The sequence below is a fragment of the Heterodontus francisci genome, chromosome 35, assembly GCF_036365525.1.
Source record: "Heterodontus francisci isolate sHetFra1 chromosome 35, sHetFra1.hap1, whole genome shotgun sequence".
In the NCBI taxonomy this organism is placed as follows: Eukaryota; Metazoa; Chordata; class Chondrichthyes; order Heterodontiformes; family Heterodontidae; genus Heterodontus; species Heterodontus francisci.
This window is the reverse complement of record NC_090405.1, coordinates 55,263,166-55,288,376: the sequence shown is the minus strand read 5'-3', so window position 1 is coordinate 55,288,376 and position 25,211 is coordinate 55,263,166. Positions and strand designations below refer to the sequence as shown.

General features: G+C 42.6%; 1 protein-coding gene across 1 annotated transcript in view; it reads left to right on the top strand.

The window, feature by feature from the left end:
- Positions 1-422: 422 nt before the first annotated feature.
- The window catches only part of cspg4 (chondroitin sulfate proteoglycan 4), a 101,084-nt gene continuing 76,295 nt past the window's right edge, over positions 423-25,211 (top strand). Inside the window, exon 1 of the mRNA XM_068015173.1 lies at positions 423-481. Within this exon, the coding sequence (XP_067871274.1) occupies positions 430-481 (52 nt within the window). The 5' untranslated portion in view covers positions 423-429. The remainder of the gene's footprint in view (positions 482-25,211) is intronic.

Here is a 25,211-nt window from a genome sequence, read left to right as displayed (position 1 = left end):
CAGATGCTCCCAGACCTGCTCAGTATTTCCAGCATTTCTTGTTTTACATCAAAAGCGGGATTGCTACCAAAATAAACAATATGAATAACCAGAGCAGTAACTCCAGACCAGGCGGGGTGGCTGTGGCCCGAGAGTTCGTTATCTCCACATATTTAAAATACCGAATTAAACCGCACAGAGAACGGTTAGATTGACTCATCTCTTGATGAATGAAGCTGTGTTGAGCCCCAATAGATGTTGGCCTTTTTAAAAGATTGTAATTGTAATGTGAGAGAGTCTGTGCGAGGGGCTGGTCTCTGCAATAGTGGTCTAGTCACACCCACCAAATACATACAGACTACAGGAAAGAAAAACTTTTAGAAGGGAGTTGGAAAGTGCAGAGGGAGACAGATGGCTCCGAGAGGATCCGTTTTGCTGGCGAGGTTTTCAATGCTGCATCTCTTACCTATTCTACTTTCTAACATTGCATTAACTTCAGGAGGTGAGTGATTTTAACTGATCATTTAAACAGTTTTTGCAGCTCTCTGGGATGCTGGCTTTTCTTTGGAACAAATCTTTGAGATGGAATCAGTTATTTATGGAACGTGGTGTGAAATTTGGTTGCTGACACATTTAGTTGCTCTGTATGTTTCCCCTCTTGGACCTTGTTGTCTGATTTCACCTGTTAAACTGTCTCTGGTTTTTTTTAATATAAGATCAGCGCAGAAATGATCTGTCCTTCTGACTGGTGTCTGCAGCTTTCATTTACTATTTGCACTAGCAGTTCCAGTTGAATAGGAACGATTCAGAGGAACGGCTGTCATCTGTCACTCCGCCAGCAGTGCCCCTTGCTTCTTCTCTTAAAGGGGTAATGGTATCCGGGATAGAGCAGAATTTAGTAGTTAAATGTTAAATATATTCGCAGGGCCCTTTGATATGCTATCAACAAAACCAATGTCACACAGAGCTCAGCTCCATAGGAACCCTGCTTTCAATAACCTGATGCATACTAGGGCTGCGATTATATATGGCATTGTATTTATACTATTGTACCTGTATTTACTTAGTACTGTCCACTCTGTAATTATGAGGCAAATAGATAAAGCACAGAGGGAAGCCATTCTGTCCATGGTATTCATGCCCTGTTGTTGTCACCAAGGTTATAGGTATAAATCTACTGGATATATTACAACACTGAAGCTCTTCCAATCAATAGAGAAACATTAACCTCAATAAGTTGAACCCCCTATAAGAAGAAATACCATCTATATTAATAACTCGGATGAAGGGACTGAGTGTATAGTAGCCAAATTTACTGACGATTGAAAGATAGGTGGGAAAGCAAGTTGTGAGGAGGACACAAAGAGTCTGCAGAGGGATATAGATAGGTTCAGTGAGTGGGCAAAAGATTGGCAGATGGAGTATTATGTGGAAAAATGTGAGGTTGCCCACTTTGGTGGGAAGAATAGAAAGGCAGAATATTATTTAAATGGGGATTGCTTAGGTGCAGAGGGATCTGGGTGTCCTTGGTTATGAATCACAAGAAGTTAGCATGCAGGTACAAGTAATTAGGACGGAAAATGGAATGTTGGCCTTTATTGCAACGGGATGGAGTATAAAAGTAGGGAAGTCTTGCTCCAACTGTGGTGAGACCACACCTAGAGTACTGTGTACAGTTTTGGTCTCCTTATTTAAGGAGGGATATACTTACATTGGAAGCAGTTCAGAGAAGGTTCACTAGGCTGATTCCTGGGATGAAGGGATTGTCTAATGAGGAAAGGTTGAGCAGGTTGGGCTGATACTCATTGGAGTTTCAAAGAATGAGAGGTGATCTTATTGCAACATATAAGATTCTGAGGGGCTTTGACAGGATAGATGCTGAGAGGATGTTTCCCCTCGCGGGGGTACAGTTTCAGAATAAGGGTCTCCCATTTAAGACGGAGATGAGGAGGAATTTCTTCTCCCAGAGGGTCGTTAATCTTTGGAATTCTCATCCCCAGAGAGCACTGGAGGCTGGATCATTTGAGTATATTCAAGGGTTTGACAGATTTTTGATCTACAAGGGAGTCAAGGGTTATTGGGGGCAGGCAGGAAAGTGGAGTTAAGGCCAGAATCAGATCAGCCGTGATTTTATTGAATGGAGGAGCAGGTTTGAGGGATTGAATGGCCTACTCCTGCTCCTATTTCTTATGTTCTTATGTTACTTTTCTCTGACTGAGTTTTGATAATGAGGTTTGGGTGTAAGGAGAGAATGGTGTATTTTGACTTTACATAGGATTACATATGGCAAAGAAACAGGCCATTCGGCCCAACCAGTCATGTTGGCTCCACTCGAGCCTCCTCCCATCTTTCCTCATCTAAATCTATCATCTTAACCCTCTATTCCCTTCTCCCTCATATGCTTGTCTAGCTTCCCCTTAAATGTATCGATACTATTCACTTCGACCACTCCCTGTGGTAGCGAGTTCCACATTCTCATCACTCTGGTAAAGAAGTTTCTTCTGAATTTATTTGACCTGGATAAGTGGGTTTGAGCCTTGTCGTTGAGAGTAGAGCTGCTCAAGCAAGAATATTGTTGATGAAAATTTTCTTCACTACATTTGTACAATTGATCCCGATTAGGAATGACAGTAAGTGGGAACTTTATGCCACTCATATGCATTACTGGAAGAAAATCTAATTAACCACAAACTGACATGAAGAAATCAGTTTAATAAGAACTGCAGATAGTAAAGGTGAATCTAGACGTGGCAGCTTAGCCATGAGTTGGAGTGACTCATGAGAGGCGTATGTATGGCCCTGAGATTCATTGAACCTATATATGGTCCAAGGCATTGAGAATGTGATGTAGAAGGTAATAGATTACCCCCACAAAAGCTCCATTTTAAAAAATACAGTCATGTAATATTTTCTTCCTGTGATTTATGCACTGTCTAACCAGTTCACCTTAATTCTTATCCCTGGGCTGGGTTTGAGGTTCAGCCTCGAGGTATGATGTTGAAAATGGTGTATTGTTGGGACTCGGGCAAAGTTGTTCATTACATTTGTTACAGGAGACCTTCTGAGTTCCAGTACTTCTGCTAAACTTCCTTTCCATAAATAGACCTGATTCTGTGAGCTTACAGTCCAAACCATTCATGATTGTTGCTATTAACTGACATCAGAAGTAATGTTTAATATTACTGAGGTAATTGCATGGAAATAGATTTGCAATAACACGCCTAGATGTTAAGTAAAGGAGCCACTGTGCAGTCTTCAAATGCTTCACTCTTCATTCTTTATGGCTTTAGATCCATATTTAGTAGAAAGTCAGCCCAGATGTTGGCTCCTGCTATAGAAATAATAACGTTAATGGAGGCAAACTTTCAGAGAAATTGGCTGTTGGCCAATACAAACACGACAGTCTATTTACCATTCTAACTGAAAGTTGCAAAATCTCTAAAAAAAAATCTGTTAATATTTACATGGTCTTATTTGGGTTTTTTAAAATTTGAAGACCAGAAGTGTGTAAACTGGGTACACACCCTAAGTGTAATCAATGAAGGTGATAAATAACGGCACATATTCAATTGGAATATATCTGCAGCAAAGGACTGGATAACAGGGACACATACAGGAATCGTCCTGTTACAACCATGTGAGGAGGGGGTCTCAGGCTCCCCTTTCACCCCTTCTCTGGTTTGACCCAACAGGGTTTATCCTTTTAACCCAGTGATTTAACTTACCACCTCAGTGAGCCCTTTCTCCTGTTCCTCTAATTATAAATGAAATGAACCAATCAGACAGGTTTTTTGAGTTTAAACAAGAATGGTGTAAGTTTATTAACCTTATCACTCTAAACTGGTTAAAATTATGCATCCACGCTCACATTCAGATGAGAGGCACACACACACATACACACGCACACACAAGTAGATACAGAGGAGAAAAAACAGAATTGGGAGGTTGGAGTTGAGTCCTTAATAAAAATGGAATTTAAATACAGAAGTGTAGTCCCAGTGTCCTTAGTTGAAAATGAAGTGTTCAAGTCCTCGCAGGGCCACATGCACAATTTGGGCTTGCTTCTCTGGTTCTGGAAGGCTGAAGAGAGACTTTATCCGTCCTCTTTTGTTAACTGTGAGGATCTGTAGATTTGAGGTTTAGCCTCAGCCGAGGCTCCCCTGGAACTTTGCTGGAGAGGGAGAGAGTGAGATGCTTTCTTCCTTGGAATTCAGTTGCTGTCTCCTTTCAGAGACACAATTCACACTCTCAGGCAGGAATGCATGTGACCACCTCTTTGTTTGAAACAGCACCTTCTGGAAGAATCTTTGAAATTCAAGGCTGTTCAGACATACTTGGTGGGGGGGGGGGGGGGTTGGCTCTTTCAAAGTCAATGGGTGTCGATGGCTTTTGACAATCAACATTGGCAAAACCATTCAAGGTAATTGAATCATAGCGCACCCACATGATTCTGGCTAGACTGGCAATCACCTCTGACTCCAGTTGGCCTTTGGCTTTTCATATGCAAATTCGTGTGTGGCCAACTTTGATGCTCTGTTCTTTTTTTAAAGTTATTTAGAACAATTTCAGTAAAGGACTCAGGCAAAGTTCCATACGACAAAATTAATATTTTTCATTTGGCATGTGGGATTTCTGTCACAATGGCCTAAAAATTGGATAGCACGGCACCTGTTCTTAAGGGGAAAAAAAGCGCTGAAGGGTCCAGTGCAGCATATGTGCACACATTCTATGCAGGATGCATGCCACAAACCATGTTGGTTAGGGTGCCCTGTGGTCGCCCAGGGTGTCTGCCTGAAACAGTCTTTAGACTCATTGCCTATGCAAATTGGGGGTCTAACGCCTATTTCTGGCCTCTTTCTGAAGTTGGTTAACACCAGACCACAGCATGAACTCTTTGTGCTGTGCTTTCCTTTTATCAGACATACAGTAGTCAAGTCAACAGTCTTTAAATTTGTTTTATTTAACGTTATGTGGAACAAGAAGGTGTAGAAGTACTTCTGCTGGCTCCACATTAAAAACCTAGAGCCATTGCTGGTCACTGCTTGTTCCTTTCCACCGCTGGATTTCCACTGTCCCACACTCATGGCAGCTCCGCCTGTTGTTTTATCTTCACTATCACACTGTCTCTTGGAACATCCAATTGTTATTGGGGAGCTCAGAGATCTATCTCTCTGAAGAAGGTCTGTTTCCCTCAATGCTCCACCACTCTTCCAGCCAACTTGTCCCTGTCTTCTAGAATTCCCTCCCAAATCCTTCCCACCTTAACTTCTCCATTTCTACTTTCCTAAGTTTTCTCAAAACTTTTCCGTTCTGCTTTTTCTGGTCCTATCCCAATGCCAGCTGTCTATATTCTTCCCTCCTGTTCTAAGAAGAACATGCCTCAAGTACAACTTCTGCTTACATCCCATTACTTGGTTGAGTCATGTCTCCTGAGGTAATTTTTTTCTTCTCTACGTTGGGAGCATTCTTTGCATTCAAACGTAAAGAATACAAACAAGTTGGTGACTGTTGTTTTAGGCTTCTGGACCTTGGGGCCATGTGCAACACACCTGAACAGAAGCAAGTATATTCCGGGCAGCTTCATGTAGATTGTACCATCAGTTAGTTTCTGTACAGTACTTCACTGCACAGCTAATGAACACAATCAGTAGGAGACAGAGCTACTGACCTGAAAACAGGAGAACTTCATTTCACTAAGTCTTCTACAAAATTTATTCAAACTGATTTACTCAAGAAAATATCTTAGTTAAAAGTTGACATTCAAGTGGCACTAAATTTATGACAAGTTTTTCAAATGTATTTTTTCCAATTCCCCCTGCACTCTAAGAACTGTGAATTGGTATAATTGTATTAGTACAATTGGTATACATTGGTATAATCTCAGGCTATATTCAGGTTGTGTAAAGTATGTGTGATAATGGTGTCCCACTTGCTTTTTTCCCCACTGTTTATACATAATTACACTACATAGCTTCTTTTGTGTAAGTAATTGATGGTGTTTGGTCTTGGGCTAATGGCCAATAGCCAAGATCGACTGATCCAGCAGGATTCTTTCTTGTTGAAATTAATCTTTTACAAAAGGGATTCCCAGGGAAACTTTCATATTCTTATACTGACGACTGTATTTTAAAAAAAAGTCAAGTCTTAAATGTTTTACTAAGAACAGATTGAGACCATGAGGCATTTTATAAGTTCCATTTTTTTGGACTTTGTCCCACTCAGTGTAATATTAGGCACGTTCTAAGAAGAGCATGCCTCAAGTACAACTTCTGCTTACATCCCATTACTTGGTTGAGTCATGTCTCCTGAGGTAAATTCTCACGATAGCTGTAATCTTCCTCCCACCTGTAATTTTCAAACATATTTGATGTTGGTAGATTAACTTTGCATTATTGGCAGTATATAACTAAATAGATTGATACCCCATGGGTTTGGCATCAGTGTTCTGGCACAATGTCTAGGACAACATGTTCTGAGCTCCTATAGTTTCTCAAATCCACTTTTTAACATTCTATAGGGGACCTCTGCTACTGAGGGCTCTCCACTTGGCAGGATGAGAATTTTGAGCAATTGGTTTCTTGACTCATTGACTGCTGCAATTAGTTCCATTTGAGCTTGGATTCAAAAGGGCCCAACATTGAAATTCTCTAAATCTAGAGTTTAAATTTAACATGACCAATCTCTGATCAACAATCTGAACTGACTAGAACATGATGGTACCTGAGCTACTTGACCTGTTGTACTGCCAAGTTGAGAATGAATAAAGTAGGATTAGTGAGTTTCATTACATTTGTCCCTGGAGAGGGAGCAGAGAGCAGCAGTGACAATCTTTGCCAAATCCTTCTTCCGGAGATTAATAGTTACTGTAGAATGCATAAGAAATAGGATTATAAATGATCTGTGGAAGAAACAAGTTTAATTGAGTGGCCTATTCTCAATCCATGCCACCTTGCATCCTTAGGGCACCAGGACCATGGAAGCACGTTCCTTCACAAACAGCTAAGATTTTCTGCCAATCCATAGAATGTTGTCAGGCTATCATACGCCATCATACTGGAACAATTTAAAGGATTAATTTTTATTTACCATTACTCCTGGCCAGGAGAGTGGTTGTCTTCTGTATAAACTGACACGCACTGGCAGTTTCTTTTCAACTCGAGGTAACATTTCTGAATTTGGAATTTTGCCTTAAATTTGAATCCTGCTCTGCCAGATTGGCTGCATATTCCGAGCAGATAATTTGGCTTCAGCTGAACCTAATTGTGTTGAATATTAACTCTTTGTTAACATTCTGTGAAAGCCTTCCATGATCACAGGGTGTTCAAAGGCACAATCTGCATGGTGCAGCTCTGTTCAGCTTCTAAAAGACTTCCATTCTCCAGTCTCGCATATACTCTTTCATTGTGTTTTAAATTATATGAGTTAAATCTGAGTCCATTTCCTTTTTCTGGTGGTTTCCCTCGCAGCAAGAACTTGGTATAAATTTGTAAGATTGGATGAACAGTTGCACCTTAGAGATACAGCACTGAAACAGGCCCTTCGGCCCACCGTCTGTGCCGACCATCAACCACCCATTTATACTAATCCTACACTAATTCCATATTCCTACCACATCCCCACCTGTCCCTATATTTCCCTACCACCTACCTATACTAGGGGCAATTTATAATGGCAAACTCCACACAGGCAGTACCCAGAATTGAACCCGGGTCGCTGGAGCTGTGAGGCTGCGGTGCTAACCACTGCGCCACTGTGCCGCTGAGTCTAGTTCTAAAATAGAGCCTTCTGCCTTGCTCTAGAGTCAGTTATAATTGAACACAGGATTATACTGATGAATATTACTCTTTCTGTTCTTCACCATTTACAGAAAGCATATTTGTGTGTGTGTGTGAGATAGAGATAGTCTTGCTATTTCTCTCCCTCTTCATTATACTGTCCCTTTTTATAAAGTCAAATCAGGTACTGGAGTCAGTCACTGGGTAGATTAGCCAAAACTGGACCCACTGTAGATCAGCAAAGGACAGGGATAAGGCTGAGTAGAACTTGATGCAGGATAGGATATGGGCTCCACCACTCTTTCAGCCACTTTGGTCTTGCCCTCTGGAACTCCCTCCCTAAATGCTCCACTTCCTTCCTTCCTGCTTTCAAAATTATTCCATTCTGACCTTTCTGGTCCTATCCAATTCTATCTGCCTAATCTTCACTCCCACTTGGTGGCCATTTTTTTCTTCTCAATACTGTAACCATTCTTTGCACTCCTATGAAAATGAGAGTTCTGGATAAGCTATAGTTTACAGAGAGGGCAGGATGGGAGGTCAAACAGAAGCGCATTGGAATAGTTGAGTCTGGAGGTGACAGACATGGTTGAAGGTTTTAGCAGCAGATGTCTGAGGTAGGAGTGGAAGTGGGTGATCATTGTGATGGAGAGCAAATGAGGTTCGAAGCTCAGCTTGGGGTCCAATAGGAGGCAGACAGTCTGGGTTAACCTGAGACAGTGACCAAAGAGATAGAACGGCAAGGGTACACAACTTGTGGGAAAAGGCAATAGAGACTGTGTTCTCACTCTTCCCAATGTTTAACTGGTATCAGAGATAGAGCTGAGGGAGTGTCTGAACAAACTGATGGTTGCAAAAGTGTCATGGCAAATGGAGAGCCCAAGACTAGGAGTTGGGAATATTCAGTAAGGAATTGAGTGGTGCAGTGTGAGAAGAGAGCAGGAAATTACTGTCTCACTTTTGGAGCAACTTGTGTTTTATTGTGGAGTACTAAACATTTTCTCTTTTTCAGATCTAGCACTCATAGGGGTAGATTTTGACTTTGTGCCATATTGTAAAGTGTGTCATAGCAAGTCGACAACCCATTTTACATCTCTCCTGATTTTTATCTTCATTGATTTCAAAATGGGCTGCTGACTTGCACAGTCAACATCTATCCCTTGGTTTTTTCCAGATGAGACCCCCGGGAGGACAGTTCAGCATTGTTTTACTAAAGGGAAATCCTGTTTGACAAATTTATTAGAACTCTTTGAGGATGTAGCTAGTAGGGTAGATCAAAGGGAACCAGTAGATTTAGGTCCTGCAACAAGAATTTAGGGAGCTAGGTAGCAGATTAAAAAGCAGGACCTCAAAGGTTGTAATCTCTGGATTACTCCCGGTGCCACGTGCTAGTGAGTATAGGAATTGGAGGAGATAGCAGATGAATGCGTGGCTGAGGAGATAGTGCAGGAGGGAGGGCTTTAGTTTCCTGGATCACTGGGCCTGTTTCAGGTGAAGGTGGGACCTGTACAAGTTGGACGGGTTGCACCTGAACCAGAATGGGACCAACATCCTTGCTGGGAGGTTTGCTAGTGCTGTTGGTGGGGGCTTTAAACTAATTTGGCAGGGGGATGGGATACAGAGTGGAGGTACAGTAGGCGGTGATGCACAGCCAAATATAGAAGAGAAACTGAGTCAGTCTGGAAGGCAGAGCAAATATAGACCTGTTAAGGCACAAGCGAACAATGCAAGTCTGGATTGCATCTATTTTAATGCAAGGAGTCTTACTAGTAAGGCAAATGAATTGAGGGCGTTGATTAACATATGGGATTATGATATTATTGCTATCACAGAGACATGGTTGAGGGAAGGGCAGGACTGGCAGATCAATATTCCAGGGTATAGAATCTTTAGGTGTGACAGGGGAGGGGGTAAAAGAGGAGGTGGCATTGCACTGCTGATCAAGGAGTCAATTACTGCAGTAAGGAGGGATGATATCTTAGAAGGTTCCTCAAATGAGGCCATATGGGGAGAACTTAAAAACAAAAAGGGGGCAATCAATTGGCTGGGAGTGTACTACAGGCCTTCAAACAGTCAGGGAGAGATAGAGGAACAGATATGTTTAGTTTAGTTTAGTTTAGTTTAGAGATACAGCACTGAAACAGGCCCTTCGGCCCACCGAGTCTGTGCCGACCATCAACCACCCACTTATACTAATCCTACACTAATCCCATATTCCTACCACATCCCCACCTGTCCCTATATTTTCCCTACCACCTACCTATACTAGGGGCAATTTCTAATGGCCAATTTACCTATCAACCTGCAAGTCTTTGGCATGTGGGAGGAAACCGGAGCACCCGGAGGAAACCCACGCAGACACAGGGAGAACTTGCAAACTCCACACAGGCAGTACCCGGAATATGTAGGCAAATCTCAGAGAGATGTAAAAATAATAGGGTAATAATAGTAGGGGATTTCAACTTCCCCAATATTAACTGGGATAGTCTTAGTGCAAAAGGCTTAAAGGGGGCAGAATTTCTTAAGTGCATTCAGGAGAGCTTTTTGAGTCAGTATGTAGAAAGTCCTACAAGAGAAGGGGCTGTACTGGACCTAATCCTAGGGAATGAAGCCGGCCAAGTGATAGAAGTGTCAGTGGGGGAGCATTTCTGGGATAGTGACCATAACTCTGTACGATTTAAGGTAGTTGTGGAAAAGGACAAAGATGGACCGGAAATAAAGGTACTGAATTGGGGGAAGGCCGATTTCAATATGATAAAACAGGATCTGGACAAAGTGGACTGGGAGCAGCTACTTGTAGAAAAGTCTACATCAGACCAGTGGGAGTCATTCAGAAAGGAAATAGTGAGAGTTCAGAGCCAACATGTTCCCGTTAAGGTGAAGGGTAGGACCAACAAATCCAGGGAACCCTGGATGTCAAGGGATATAGAGGATTGGATCAGGAAAAAAAAGGAGCCTTATGGCAGATTCAGAGCACTGAAAACAACGGAGGCCCTAGAGGAGTATAGAAAGTGTAGAGGGTACTTTAAAAAGTAATTAGGAGAGTGAAGAGGGGGAATGAAAAAACATTGGCAGGCAAGATAAAGGAAAATCTCAAGGCATTTTATTATAGTAAGGGCAAGCGGATAACCAGGGAAAGAGTAGGGCCCATTAAGGACCAAAGTGGCAATCTGTGTGTGGAGCCGGAGGACATAGGTGAGGTTTTAAATGATTACTTTTCATCTGTGTTCACTATGGATAAGGACAATGTAGGTGTAGAGATCAGGGAGGGGGATTGTGATATACTTGAACAAATTAGCATTGAAAGGGAGGAGGTATTAGCGGTTTTAGCAGGCTTAAAAGTGGATAAATCCTCAGGCCCAGATCAGATGTATCCCAGGCTGTTATGTGAAGCAAAGGAGGAGATAGCAGGGGCTCTGACACAAATTTTCAAATCCTCTCTGGCCACAGGAGAGGTGCCAGAGGATTGGTGGACAGCGAATGTGGTACCATTATTCAAGAAGGGTAGCAGGGATAAACCAGGTAATTACAGGCCAGTGAGTCTAACATCAGTGGTAGGGAAACTATTGGAAAAAAATTCTGAGGGACAGGATTAATCTCCACTTGGAGAGGCAGGAATTAATCAGGGATAGTCAGCATGGCTTAGTCAGGGGGAGATCATGTCTAAAACATTTGACTGAATTTTTCAAGGAGGTGACTAGGTGTGTAGATGAGGGTAAAGCAGTTGATGTAGTCTACATGGACTTCAGTAAGGCTTTTGATAAGGTCCCGCATGGGAGATTGGTTAAGGTGGTAAGAGCCCATGGGATTCTGGGCAATTTGGCAAATTGGATTCAAAGTTAGCTTAGTGGCAGGAGGCAGAGGGTGATGGTCGAGGGTTGTTTTTGCGAGTGGATGCCTGTGACCAGTGGTGTACCGCAGGGATCGGTGCTGGGACCCTTGCTGTTTGTAGTGTACATTAATGATTTAGATGTCAATACAGGAGGTATGATCAGTAAGTTCGCAGATGACACGAAAATTGGTGGTGTCGTAAATAGTGAGGAGGAAAGCCTTAGATTACAGGACGATATAGATGGGCAGGTAAGATGGGCGGAGCAGTGGCAAATGGAATTTAATCCTGAGAAGTGTGAGGTGATGCATTTTGGGAGGACTAACAAGGCAAGGGAATATACAATGGATAGTAGGATCCTAGGAAGTACATTGATCACTGAAGGCAGCAGCACAGGTAGATAAGATGGTTAGGAAGGCATATGGGATACTTATCTTTATTAGCCGATGCATAGGGAGGTTATGATGGAGCTGTATAAAATGCTAGTTAGGTCACAGCTGGAGTACTGTGTACAGTTCTGGTCACCACACTATAGGAAGGATGTGATTGCACTGGAGAGGGTGCAGAGGAGATTCACCAGAATGTTGCCTGGGCTGGAGCATTTCAGTAATGAAGAGAGATTGGATAGGCTCGGGTTGTTTCCCTTAGAGCAGAGAAGGCTGAGGGGGCACCTGATTGAGGTATACAAAATTATGAGGGGCATAGATAGGATAGATAGGAAGAAACTTTTTCCCTAAGCGGAGGTGTCAATAACCAGGGGTATAGATTTAAGGTAAGGGGCAGGAGGTTTAGAGGAGATTTGAGGAAAAAAAATTTCACCCAGAGGGTGGTTGGAATCTGGAATGCACTGCCTGAAGGGGTGGTAAAGGCAGGAACCCTCACAACATTTAAGAAGTATTTAGATGAGCACTTGAAACACCATAGCATACAAGGATATGGGCCAAGTGCTGGAAAATGGGATTTGAATAGATAGGTGCTTGATGGTCAGCACGGACATGATGGGCCGAAGAGGCTGCTTCTGTGCTGTATAACTCTATGACTCTATTTAGTATACCTGGATTTTCAAAAGGCATTTGATAAGGTGCCACATAAAAGTTTAATAGGCAAGATAAGGGCTCATGGTGTTGGGGGTAATATATTAGCGTGGAAAGAGGATTGGTTTACAGACAGGAAGCAGAGAGTGGGCATAAATGGGGCATTTTCATGTTGACAGGCAGTGAATAGTGGGGTACCACAAGGATCAGTGCTGGGGCCTCAGCTATTTACACTCTATATGAATGAGTTGGTTGACGAGACAGAGAGTAATGTATCTAAGTTTGCTTATGATACAAAGCTCGGTGGAAAGGTAATCTGTGGGGAGGACATGGAGTGACTGCAAAGAGATATAGACAGGTTAAGTGAGTGGGCAACAAGATGGCAGATGGAGTATAATGTCGGAAAGTGTGAAGTTGTTCACACTTTGGTCGTAAACATAGAAAAGCAGAATATTTTGTAAAAGTTATGAAACTGGTAAGTGTTGACGTTCAAAAAGTCTTTAATGGCCTGGGGAGACAGTGGCATAGTGGTAATGTCACTCTGCTAGTAATCTAAAGGGGGACATGGGTTCAAATCCCACCATAACAAATGGTGAAATTTGACTTCAATTAATAAATCTGGACTTAATGATCATAAAACCATTGTTGATTGTTCTAAAAACCCATTTGGAAGGAAATCTTCTGACCTACATGTGACTTTAGGCCCACAGCGATGTGGTTGACTCTTAAATACCCTTTGAAATGGCTTAGCAAGCCACTCAGTGCAAGGGCAATAAATGCTGGCCGAGCCACAGATGCCCACATCCCATAAATGAATATTAAAAAAAACTCATACAAGGAACACACAAGCTAACATGCAGGTACAGATTAAAATGGCATGCTGGCATTTATCGCAAGGGGATTGGATTACAGGAATAAAGAAGTCTTACTAAAATTGTACAGGGTTTTGGAATACTGTGTGCAGTTTTGGTCTCCACATTTAAGAAAGGAGATACTTGCACTGCAGGCAGCGCAGCGAAAATTTACTAAAGTGGTCCCTGGGGTGAGGGGATTGTCTTATGCTGTGAGGCTGAGTAAACTGGGCCTATATTCTCTGGAGTTTGGAAGAATGAGAAGCGATCTAATTGAGACATATAAGATTCTGAAAAGGACTTGAGAGGGGAGAAGCTGAGAGACAGTTTCTGCTGATTGGGGAATCTAGAACACGGCACAGTTTCAGGATAAGGGGCCGATCATTTAATACAGAGATGAGGGGAAATTACTTCACTCAAAGGATTGTGAATCTTTGGAATTCTCTACCTCAGAGGGTTGTAGATGCTCCATCATTGAATATATTTAAGGATGGGATAGACAGATTTTTTGTCTTGCAGGGAATCAAGGGATATGGGGAGTGGGCAGGAAAGTGGAATTGAATCCCAAAGATCAGCTGTGATCATTTTGAATGGTGGAGCAGGCTCGATGGGCCAAATGGTCTGCTCCTGCTCCTATTTCTTGTGTTCTTATGTTCTTGCGAGGCCTCAGATAAACCCTGTACTTCCCTTGCAAATGAATGGCCAGGATATAATTAACATCATAATTAATTATGTCTCTATTAATTATGGAAAACGACTCTATTCATTTCCTAGGGAATCATTTCTGTTATTTGTTGAAATATAATGAGTCTTGTTACTGTAAATATGCTTTTTTTCCCAATTTTCTCCCCATCTCTCCTGAAGGTGATATATTTAACTAGAATACAGTTTCACAGACTCAGTGCCTTATCCAGTAATCATTCTTCATGCGAGCAAATACAGTAAGCATTGGTAGGCTGGTTCATAGTTGAGGCCAATCTATCCACACCCTGTGTTTATAAAACCCGTACTTTCCACCAGAAGCCATGTGATGTTTCAAAGGAGGGAGACAAGACTGATATTTGGGCTTAGGGAGTCAATTTGAAAAGAGACTTGCAGAACCGATTACGTCTGCTAAAATGAAGCATGTACATGACTAGCAATTGGACCTTCAACCGCCATTTATACCCGTGCCAAAAAAAGACAGAAATGATAAACACTAGCAAGTAATATATACCTTGTACGCTGTTAGGACCAGGTGAGAAAGGTGTCTCGGGGTCCCTTTTAGCCTTCACCTGGTCTTACTGTAACAGGGTTTATGTTTTTTAAACACACTGTGTTTTTATCTCCCCCTTGGTGAATCCTTGTTCACCGCTTTCCAATTATAAGGCAAAGAAATAAGCAGAAACAGGCTTTCTTAGGTTTAAAGAAGAAAAGTGAAATTTATTAAAACTTAAACTTAAACTCTAATTCGGTTAACACCTACAGATACCCGCCACGCCCCACGCTAGCACGCATTTGTGATCCACACATGAAAATGGAGACAGAAGAGAGCAGAAGAAAAAATAAAGTAGAGATGTTTGAGGCACTTACTGTGCTTCGAGTTCACTGTAGTCCTTTTGTAAGTAATTCTTGCTTTTCATTGGGGCCTAGTATTCTTCTTAAACCTCGTTCACTGTAGGAGACTTTTCTCTCTTGGGGTTCATGTGTCTTCAATGGGTCTTCGGTTCTGTGAGAAAGAGATGAGAGCAGACAGGAGAGAGGTCTTTTCAGTCCAGGAGCCAAGAGTTTTCTGCCTTTCAAACACACTGTGGCAAGTTCAAATTCAAACAGCCAGTTAGTCATGTCACTAAACTGGTCCGACCAGGTCTTCTGTGTATTGAGAGGCAGGGACTGGGTTCTTTCTTCCAACACCGTCTGCCAGTATGCAAAAAAAGTTCTTTCTGGCAAGGGGCCTAGCAATTCCTTGTGATAGACTTTCTTTTCTTCCTAGCATTTTCTTCCCAATTTGAAAAAAACGAAGCATTTCATTACAAACTTTGAGAGAAAGAAAAAACATGCATTTCTCTCATTCATTTCCATTTATTCATCAATCTTAAAGCTTATTAAAATGGTCTTTTCTGGGTGCCAGTGCTGCTTTAATTTCCCCTTTTTTTCAGGTGAGTTAGTAGTGGACAGGTCCATCCTGAACTCTCTGAGTCATGCAAAGACTTTTGACTTTGGGGGAGGATTCTTTGTTAATTTCCCCTTTGTTCTCTGGGACACTGCTACCTGCAGGTATTTGTGCAGACTTGACTGTGCTCTCCTGTGACACTTCGGCTAAGTGAGGCATTGTCCTCACAGTTTCTGTGTCCCCTAGAGGTCTCTCTTGGTCTCTGCAGGTTCCTGTAAATGCTGTTCGCAACTTTGGTGAAGTGCTTCTAGAGCCTGTATTTACATAGGAGGATGTGGGGTCTAACGTTTCACATTTTTCGGGGTGCGTTGACTGGACAGTAGGGGTTTACATCTGGGATTCTTCCCGGGTTTCCTTTAACCTGCCCTCTAGGTCACTTTTTCCCCTTCTCTTTCTAAACTTTTGCCAGCCGTGTACCTGCCTGGCCCCTTTTGTTCTTGGCGGGAGAAATGGTTGGCCACTAGCCTTAGGAGTTCAGACTTCCGAGCCTTGCCACGTACAGTGATCCCACACTGCTCAGCCATTTTCCTCAACTCCTCCATAGACAGTGCTTTTAACTTATCCCAAGTTACTTCACCCTGGCTTGGAGAGCTACTAGCTTCAGTTGCAGACATGTTTGTATTCAAGCACACACAACCACAAGAAAACCTGTATTAATCTTGTTCTTTTTTGATTGGGAGCAATTTGGCTTCCCACTTCCAATTTCTCTCATTTGTCTGTGGGAAAAATCCCGGACGCTAGCACCCAAATTTCTGTTATGACCAGGTGAGAAAGGTGTCTAGGGGTCCCTTTTAGCCTTCACCTGGTCTTACCATAACAGGGTTTTATTTTTAAACACACTGTTTTGAGCTCCCCCTTGGTGAATCCTTGTTCACCGCTTTCCAGTTATAAGGCAAAGAAATGAGCACAAACAGGCCTTCTTAGGTTTAAAGAAGAAAAGTGAAATTTATTAAAACTTAAGCTTAACCTCTAATTCGGTTAACGCCTATGGATACACGCCATGCTCCACGCCAGCATGTATTCACGATTCACGATAGAGACAAAAGGAAAAATAGAGATGTTTGAGGCAATATCAGAAGAGTTTCTTGTTTATTATGCTTTGAGCTCACTGTAGTCCCTTTGTAAGTATCTTGCTTTTTGTTGGGGCCCAGTATTATTCTTAAACCATGTTCGCTTTTGGAGTCTTTTCTCTCTTGGGGTTCATGTGTCTTCAATGGGTCTTCAGTTCTGTGAGAAAGAGATGAGAGCAGACAGGAAAGAGGTCTTTGCAGTCCAGGAGCAAAGAGCTTTCTGTCTTTCAAACACAGAGTAGCAAGTTCAAATTCAAACAGCCAGTTAGTCATGTGACTAAATTTGCCTGACCAGGTCTTCTGTGTATTGGAGAAGCAGGGACTGGGTCCTTTGTTCCAACACTGTCTGTTAGTACGCAAAAAAAGGTCTTTCTGGCGAGGGGCCTGGTAATTCCTTGTGATAGGCTCTCTTTTATTCCCAACAACAATTCTAAGTTTTAATGTTCATGTGGCGAAATAATGTGTGCTTCATTCTTGGCAGGTGGGAACCTGCATGACAACACTATAAAAGGTAACACACAGTGTAGTTTGTTCCAAGTTAAAAGCACATCTTGCTATTTATTTAGAGATACAGCACTGAAACAGGCCCTTCGGCCCACCGAGTCTGTGCCGATCAACAACCACCCATTTATACTAACCCTACAGTAATCCCATATTCCCTACCACCTACCTACACTAGGGGCAATTTACAATGGCCAATTTACCTATCAACCTGCAAGTCTTTGTCTGTGGGAGGAAACCGGAGCACCCGGAGGAAACCCACATGGTCACAGGGAGAACTTGCAAACTCCACACAGGCAGTACCCAGAACTGAACCTGGGTCACTGGAGCTGTGAGGCTGCGGTGCTAACCACTGCGCCACTGAGCCGCCCTAATGATGAATAGCTCAAGCTACACTCTCAGATGATATCTCTACCCTTATTTGTTTGTGTTTTTTAACATGCTGTAAATGTGCAGCATCTATAAAATTGAAAAGGGGTAACTTATCATGTCCTGTGGACATCTCAAAGTGCTTCACAATCAGTTTATAAGTTTTAAAATGCAATCACAGCACATGTGATCGAGGTTCCTACAAGCAGCAAGTGAAATGAATGACCAGTACTCTGATATTTTGATAGTGTTGGTTGAGACAGGAATGTTGACCAGGAGAACTCCCTGCTTTTCTTTGAATATTGTAGTGCTAGGGAACTTCTTATGCCCACTTGAACCACCAGAACAGGCAGCTTAATGTCTCAACCGAAAGCAATCAATGCTGACTTTGCGAGACTCCCTCTGGCTAATATTTATCCCTCAACCAACATCACCAAAAGAAATCAATTATCTGGTCATTATCAGATTTCTGTTTGCGGATGCTTTCACAAATTGGCTGTCATGTTTTCTACATTACAACAGTAACTACACTTGTAAAAGTATTTCATTGCTTGTAAAGTGCTTTGAGACGTGCTGAGGATGTGAAAGACACTATATAAATGCAAGTCTTTTTTTTCCTTCTGCACTGAAGAATCGGCCCCGATCATATGCTCATATTTTGAAGTATGTTTAAGATATAGGCACCATTGATCCCAATAATCCAATGCATAATATTATATAACCTATATATATATTATATAACCTATATATATATTATATAACCTATATATATGGCTTCTGCATATCTTTGAACTGTTTTGTCTGTATTATAATGTCCTGACATGAAAAATATCACTGTGAAAAGCAGCAACAGCATGCACAACAGCTGCAAAAGTAGCAACAGCAATGCACAACAGCAGCAACAGCATGCACAACAGCAGCAACAACATGCACAACAGCAGCAACAACATGCACAACAGCAGCAACAACATGCACAACAGCAGCAACAGCATGCACAACAGCTGCAAAAGTAGCAACAGCAATGCACAACAGCAGCAACAACATGCACAACAGCAGCAACAACATGCACAACAGCAGCAACAGCATGCACAACAGCTGCAAAAGTAGCAACAGCATGCACAACAGCAGCAACAGCATGCACAACAGCAGCAAAAGTAGCAACAGCAATGCACAACAGCAGCAAAAGTAGCAACAGCAATGCACAACAGCAGCAACAGCATGTACAACAGCAGCAACAGCATGCACAACAGCAGCAAAAACAGCAACAGCATGCACAACAGCAGCAAAAGTAGCAACAGCAATGCACAACAGCAGCAAAAGTAGCAACAGCAATGCACAACAGCAGCAACAGCATGCACAACAGCAGCAACAGCATGCACAACAGCTGCAAAAGTAGCAACAGCACACACAACAGCAGCAACAGCATGCACAACAGCAGCAAAAGTAGCAACAGCAATGCACAACAGCAGCAACAGCATGCACAACAGCAGCAACAGCATGCACAGCAGCAACAGCATGCACAACAGCAGCAACAACATGCACAACAGCAGCAACAACATGCACAACAGCAGCAACAGCAATGCACAACAGCAGCAACAACATGCACAACAGCAGCAACAGCATGCACAGCAGCAACAGCAATGCACAACAGCAGCAACAACATGCACAACAGCAGCAATAACATGCACAACAGCAGCAACAACAAGCACAACAGCAGCAACAGCATGCACAGCAGCAACAGCAATGCACAACAGCAGCAACAACATGCACAACAGCAGCAACAACATGCACAGCAGCAGCAACAGCATGCACAGCAGCAGCAACAGCATGCACAGCAGCAGCAGCAACATGCACAGCAGCAGCAACAGCATGCACAGCAGCAGCAACAGCATGCACAGCAGCAGCAACAACATGCACAGCAGCAGCAACAGCATGCACAACAGCAGCAACAGCATGCACAACAGCTGCAAAAGTAGCAACAGCATGCACAACAGCAGCAACAGCATGCACAGCAGCAGCAACGGCAATGCACAGCAGCAGCAACAGCATGCACAGCAGCAGCAACAGCATGCACAGCAGCAGCAACAACATGCACAGCAGCAGCAACAGCATGCACAACAGCAGCAACAGCATGCACAGCAGCAGCAACGGCAATGCACAGCAGCAGCAACAGCAATGCACAACAGCAGCAACAGCATGCACAACAGCAGCAACAACATGCACAACAGCAGCAACAGCATGCACAGCAGCAGCAACGGCAATGCACAGCAGCAGCAACAGCAATGCACAACAGCAGCAACAGCATGCACAACAGCTGCAAAAGTAGCAACAGCACACACAACAGCAGCAACAGCATGCACAACAGCAGCAAAAGTAGCAACAGCAATGCACAACAGCAGCAACAGCATGCACAACAGCTGCAAAAGTAGCAACAGCATGCACAACAGCAGCAAAAGTAGCAACAGCAATGCACAACAGCAGCAACAGCATGCACAACAGCTGCAAAAGTAGCAACAGCATGCACAACAGCAGCAAAAGTAGCAACAGCACACACAACAGCAGCAACGGCATGCACAGCAGCAGCAAAAGTAGCAACAGCAATGCACAACTTTCAAGCTGTTTTGTCAGTTCTACAGCAAGTTGCACTGCTGCACCAAGTGCAAACACAAATTCCACCCTTTGAAGACATTGCGGACTGTGAGGTGTGCTGTTCTACTGCAGTTAAAAAACAGACTCCTTTCTGACTGGTAAGTAGACATAATGTTTCATAGCAGAGTCTGGCAGGGTTTGGCAGAAGCACTCTCCTGTGGGGTTTCAGCAGCTGCAGGGTGGGGTTAAACTTTTCAAAGTACATGTTTTTATTTCTGTTATAGTACTTGCTGCTGTAGAAAAATACTTCTACTCTTGCTTGTACAATGTGTCTCCATTCCTACCTCAGAAGAACACCTGCCACTGGATCCATGTTAAGTTTTTCTATTTCCCTTTAGCATCCACCTTTCTGGATGTCTGGGTGAAACTTTGTGCTTTGGCCCCAAGTTGGGTAGGAACTGGAGTGAGATTACACAAACTCGCTTAGAAACTTTACAGTCAAAAGGCAAGGGAGACTTTCAGTCTGGGCTGGGACTGAACATGGATCCCAGATACCCAAAGACAATCACTCAGTCTCCTTCCCTCCTGTTGAAAAGGTAGTTATAAGAGCGGAATGAAATAAGTAGATCGAATAGGAGGGTGGATGAGAATTGGATAACCCAATGGTTAGTGGACACACCTTTCCTTCTGGGACCTGAGTTTGATTCCAACTCAGAACAAAAAGCTCAGAAATAATGATACTATAAAATAAATTGTAAATGGGTGGCACAGTGGCGCAGTGGTTAGCACCGCAGCCTCACAGCTCCAGCGACCTGGGTTCAATTCTGGGTACTGCCTGTGTGGAGTTTGCAAGTTCTCCCTGTGTCTGCGTGGGTTTCCTCCGGGTGCTCCGGTTTCCTCCCACAAGCCAAAGACTTGCAGGTTGTTAGGTAAATTGGCCATTATAAATTGCCCCTAGTATAGGTAGGTGGTAGGGAAATATAGGGACAGGTGGGGATGTGGTAGGAATATGGGATTAGTGTAGGATTAGTATAAAATGGGTGGTTGATGGTCGGCACAGACTCGGTGGGCGTAAGGGCCTGTTTCAGTGCTGTATCTCTAAATAAAAAATAAATTAAAAAAAAAAATCTGATGTGAAAAAGTTTTACTATAAAGTAAATCCTAAATCTGCCTTCAGAGGAACAGAGGGTAAACAGAGAGAAGCAGATTAACATTTTTTAATATGAATTGGAGGTGGTATTTATTATCCTGACTTTTAGGAATCATGCACCACAGTGACCAAGCCCAGTTTCTCTTCGAGTTTTCTTTCTTTACATCTTTTGACAGAAAAGTATTTACGGCATACATTATAAAACCAAATCCTGTTGACTAAACTCATGGAAACCAAATTATCTGTTAGTCATCCTTTCCAATTTTCAATGAAAGGCCAAAGTTGTTTCAGTCTATGTCACAACCACAGGGCCATCATATTCCTCAGCTCACTATCCACAGCTAAAAATACATGGGAAAGAATAAACTTTCCACAAATAACGATCTTGAGAGCTCACATTACAGCAAATACATTGGGAATGCCAGCCTGTGTAATTGCACAGGATACATTGGGATTGTCTGGCTGTGGGACTCCTTAAGAAAGACTGGGATTGTCTCCCTGTGCTTACAGTACATCAATGTATTTTAGAAACGTATCAGTACCATGTGTCAATGCCACAAATTGACAATCTGATTCATTCAGGGGAAAAGCTTTGTGCCTTCCCTTGACTGTGATTAAAAATGAATCCGTTTGTGAATCAGAGTGAGTGTGTCAGACTGAGTGTGAATGTTTTACTGTTACACATGTATCTGTTAATGTCTGAGACTTTGCCTGTGTTTAAGTGGAATTGAGGCACTGAGTACATGCATCGATGATTGTCACAGTCTGTCAGTGTAAGTGTCATGAGTGCGTACATCAGTGATTTGAGAGACTCTGAGGGTTGTTATAACTACCAAGGATGGGTAGGTTGGAGCAGGGAGAGAAGGTAAAAATTATCTAATTCAAAAACCTGACCCCAACCCACCTCCAACCTGCCCAATTCTAATTTTAACAGAGGTGGGTCAGGGGGTGGGAAAGCAAATCACACTCAAACGGTGGGTTGGTCACTAAGATGCGAGCTTCCATCTTAACTGACATTTTATTTTTAGCAATTTGAAGCCAGGATTCCAAGCCTTGGGAACTTGGGCAGGTAAGAGGAGGTGAGACAGGCCAGGTCTGTGAGGTAAGCACATTTCATTGTATTACTTGTAGGAGTAATAGTAGGAGTATTTTCCCCAGGCCCAACAATCTTACCTCCATACCATTGGACCCCCGTGATTGTTCACCCCCCCCGCCCCCCCCCCCCCCACGCCTGATCCTGTGATACCTGATTTGATCCGACTCCCTGTGATATCCAATCACCACAGTCTCCCTGTCCACCTCGATGTCAGATTTATCGGACATGCACTTCCTTAGCTTCCTTCCTGCCCGACAGTCAGTCAGACTGTCGATGTGTTCATTTCTTCAGGATGTGCAGAAAACCCTTACTTCCAGGCTTCCCACCTGTAAATAGTGCCCCTCCCCACCCCCACACTGCTCTCTTCCTGGCCCCAAGTAAATATTGGAGTAAGTTCATGCGACAGTGCTTGTGATTACACATAGAGGGGATATGATTATGATCTTTTAGAATGATGAGGGGATTGGATACAATCCAGTTTGGTAGGGTATTTGAAAATTAAAACATTAGTAGGCAAAAGATTAGGTTGAATGATAAGAATCATTTGTTTTTGGAGAGAGTCATCACCCTCTCAAACAAATTGAATAAAAAGTTGTAGTCTTTTAAATGAGATCTTGATCCTGTTATAGAAAATAAATTGCTAGTAAGGTGTGATTATGGGAAACTACAGACTTCAGCAGTTTGCTTGGTTCCCTTTGGGAGTAAGAGAGGAATTCCCTATTTTTTTGAATTGGAACCAGGTGGTTAGGGAATTGCTGAATGATGTCTGTGATTGCACCATTGACCGGATGGGGAAGACTAAACGATCTTTTCACACCCTTTCTCTATGTTTGTATGTTACTGATCCTCTCACTGGAGATTCATGCTCCTAATGACAACTGGAATCCTGTATTACTGAGCCTCACTGGAATCACGTGCCACTGGTCTTCACTGGAATCCTGTATTACTGAGCCTCACTGGAATCACGTGCCACTGGTCTTCACTGGAATCCTGTATTACTGAGCCTCACTGGAATCACGTGCCACTGGTCTTCACTGGAATCCTGTATTACTGAGCCTCACTGGAATCACGTGCCACTGGTCTTCACTGGAATCCTGTAGTACTGAGCCTCACTGAAGCCTATGCTAATTCTCATTATTATTAAGACTTTTAGTTAAAGGGACTAGTTAATGGTGAGGACACTATCAAAACTGAAAAGACTAGAGGATGAATTTCCTGCTCTCCCCACAGAAAGTGGCACTGTAGCATTGAAGGGACTTACACTCCCTTTGAGAGTGCAGCATTGATAAATATACCCTTAGAAGAAAAGACAAGTCACAAAGGAGTGGTTAGGTTTTACTAGCCTGTAGGTAGTAGAAGATATGAAAAATTGATAGATGTGTTAAAGGAGGGTCTGAGCAATAAATGAGGGTGCAGGAAAGCTGAAAAACTTGTAGGATGGTAGTTGGAGTCTACAAGGAATAAAAGAGGAAAGTTCACTGGAGCCGTAGCACCATATTGATAACTCAGAGAAAGTTAAGAAAATGAGCAATGGAGAGATGCATAGAATTTACAACACAGAAGTAGGCCATTCGGCCCAGTTGGTCTGTGATGGTGTTTATGCTCAACATGCGCCTCCTCTCATTCTACTTCATCTCACCCTGTCAACATCACCTTCTATTCCTTTCTCCTTCATGTACTTACCAAGCTTCCCCTTAAATGCATCAATGCTGTTTGCTGCAACTACTCCATGTGTTAGTGAGTTCCACATTCTAACCACTTTCTGGGTAAAGAAGCTTCTTCTGAGTTCCTTATTGGATTTATTAGTGACTACTTTATATTAATGAGCCCTAGTTTTAGTCTCCCCCACAAGTGCAAACATCTCTACACCTACCCTAGAAAATCACTTCATAATTTTAAATACCTCTATCAGATCACCTCTTAGCCTTCTCTTTTCTAGAGAAAAGAGCCACAGCCTGTTCAGTTTTTCTGTTATAACTGCTCAGTTCTAGTATCCTTCTTGTATATATTTTTTCCACCTTTTCCAATGCCTCCATATCCTGGTTGTAATGTGCAGACCATAAACTGTGCACAGTTTTCCAAGTGTGGTCTCACCAAGGTTCTACATAAGTGTAACATAACTTCCTGCTTTTAAATTATTTTCTTTTAGAAATGAACCCCAGTGTTTTGTTTGAATTTTTATGGCCTTGTTAACTTGCATTGCTACTTTTAATAATTTGTGAATCTGTACCCTCAATCCCTTTCCTCCTCAATCTCATTTAGACTCTTATTTTCCAAAGAGAATGTGGTGTCCTTATTCCTTATTCCTCTACCAAAATGCATTACCCCACACTTATCTTTATTGAAATTAATTTGCCATTACACACCCATTATTAATGTCTTTTCATGATGTAATTATGGTGAACTTTGACTTAAATATCTACCCATTCTGATACCATGCACCTCGGAAAAATCTGCAGTCACCAAGTGTGACGTTTTAATAGCAACTTGTTTTGCCCACTGCTTTACAATAAATGGACCCGGGATATGATGGACCAATTTGAGAACAGTTGGTTGTTGAGTGGTTAAGAAGTTCTCCACCCTTCAGAATAATGGTACTTTCTTCACAGCTTCCTCTGTTCCTTTATTGTAACCATCTGTGTGGGCAGAGCCCTTTTAGTTCAGGGACTCGAGTCCCTGTGCTACTGTAAAATAAATGTGAGGGTGGCATGATGCACACTTTCCTTGCATCTGTTACTAATTAGTCCAGCTTTCCAGTAGTAACTGTTAGTAGCCTAACTGGCAGGAGGAAAGATTTCCTTGTGTACTGTATCTGA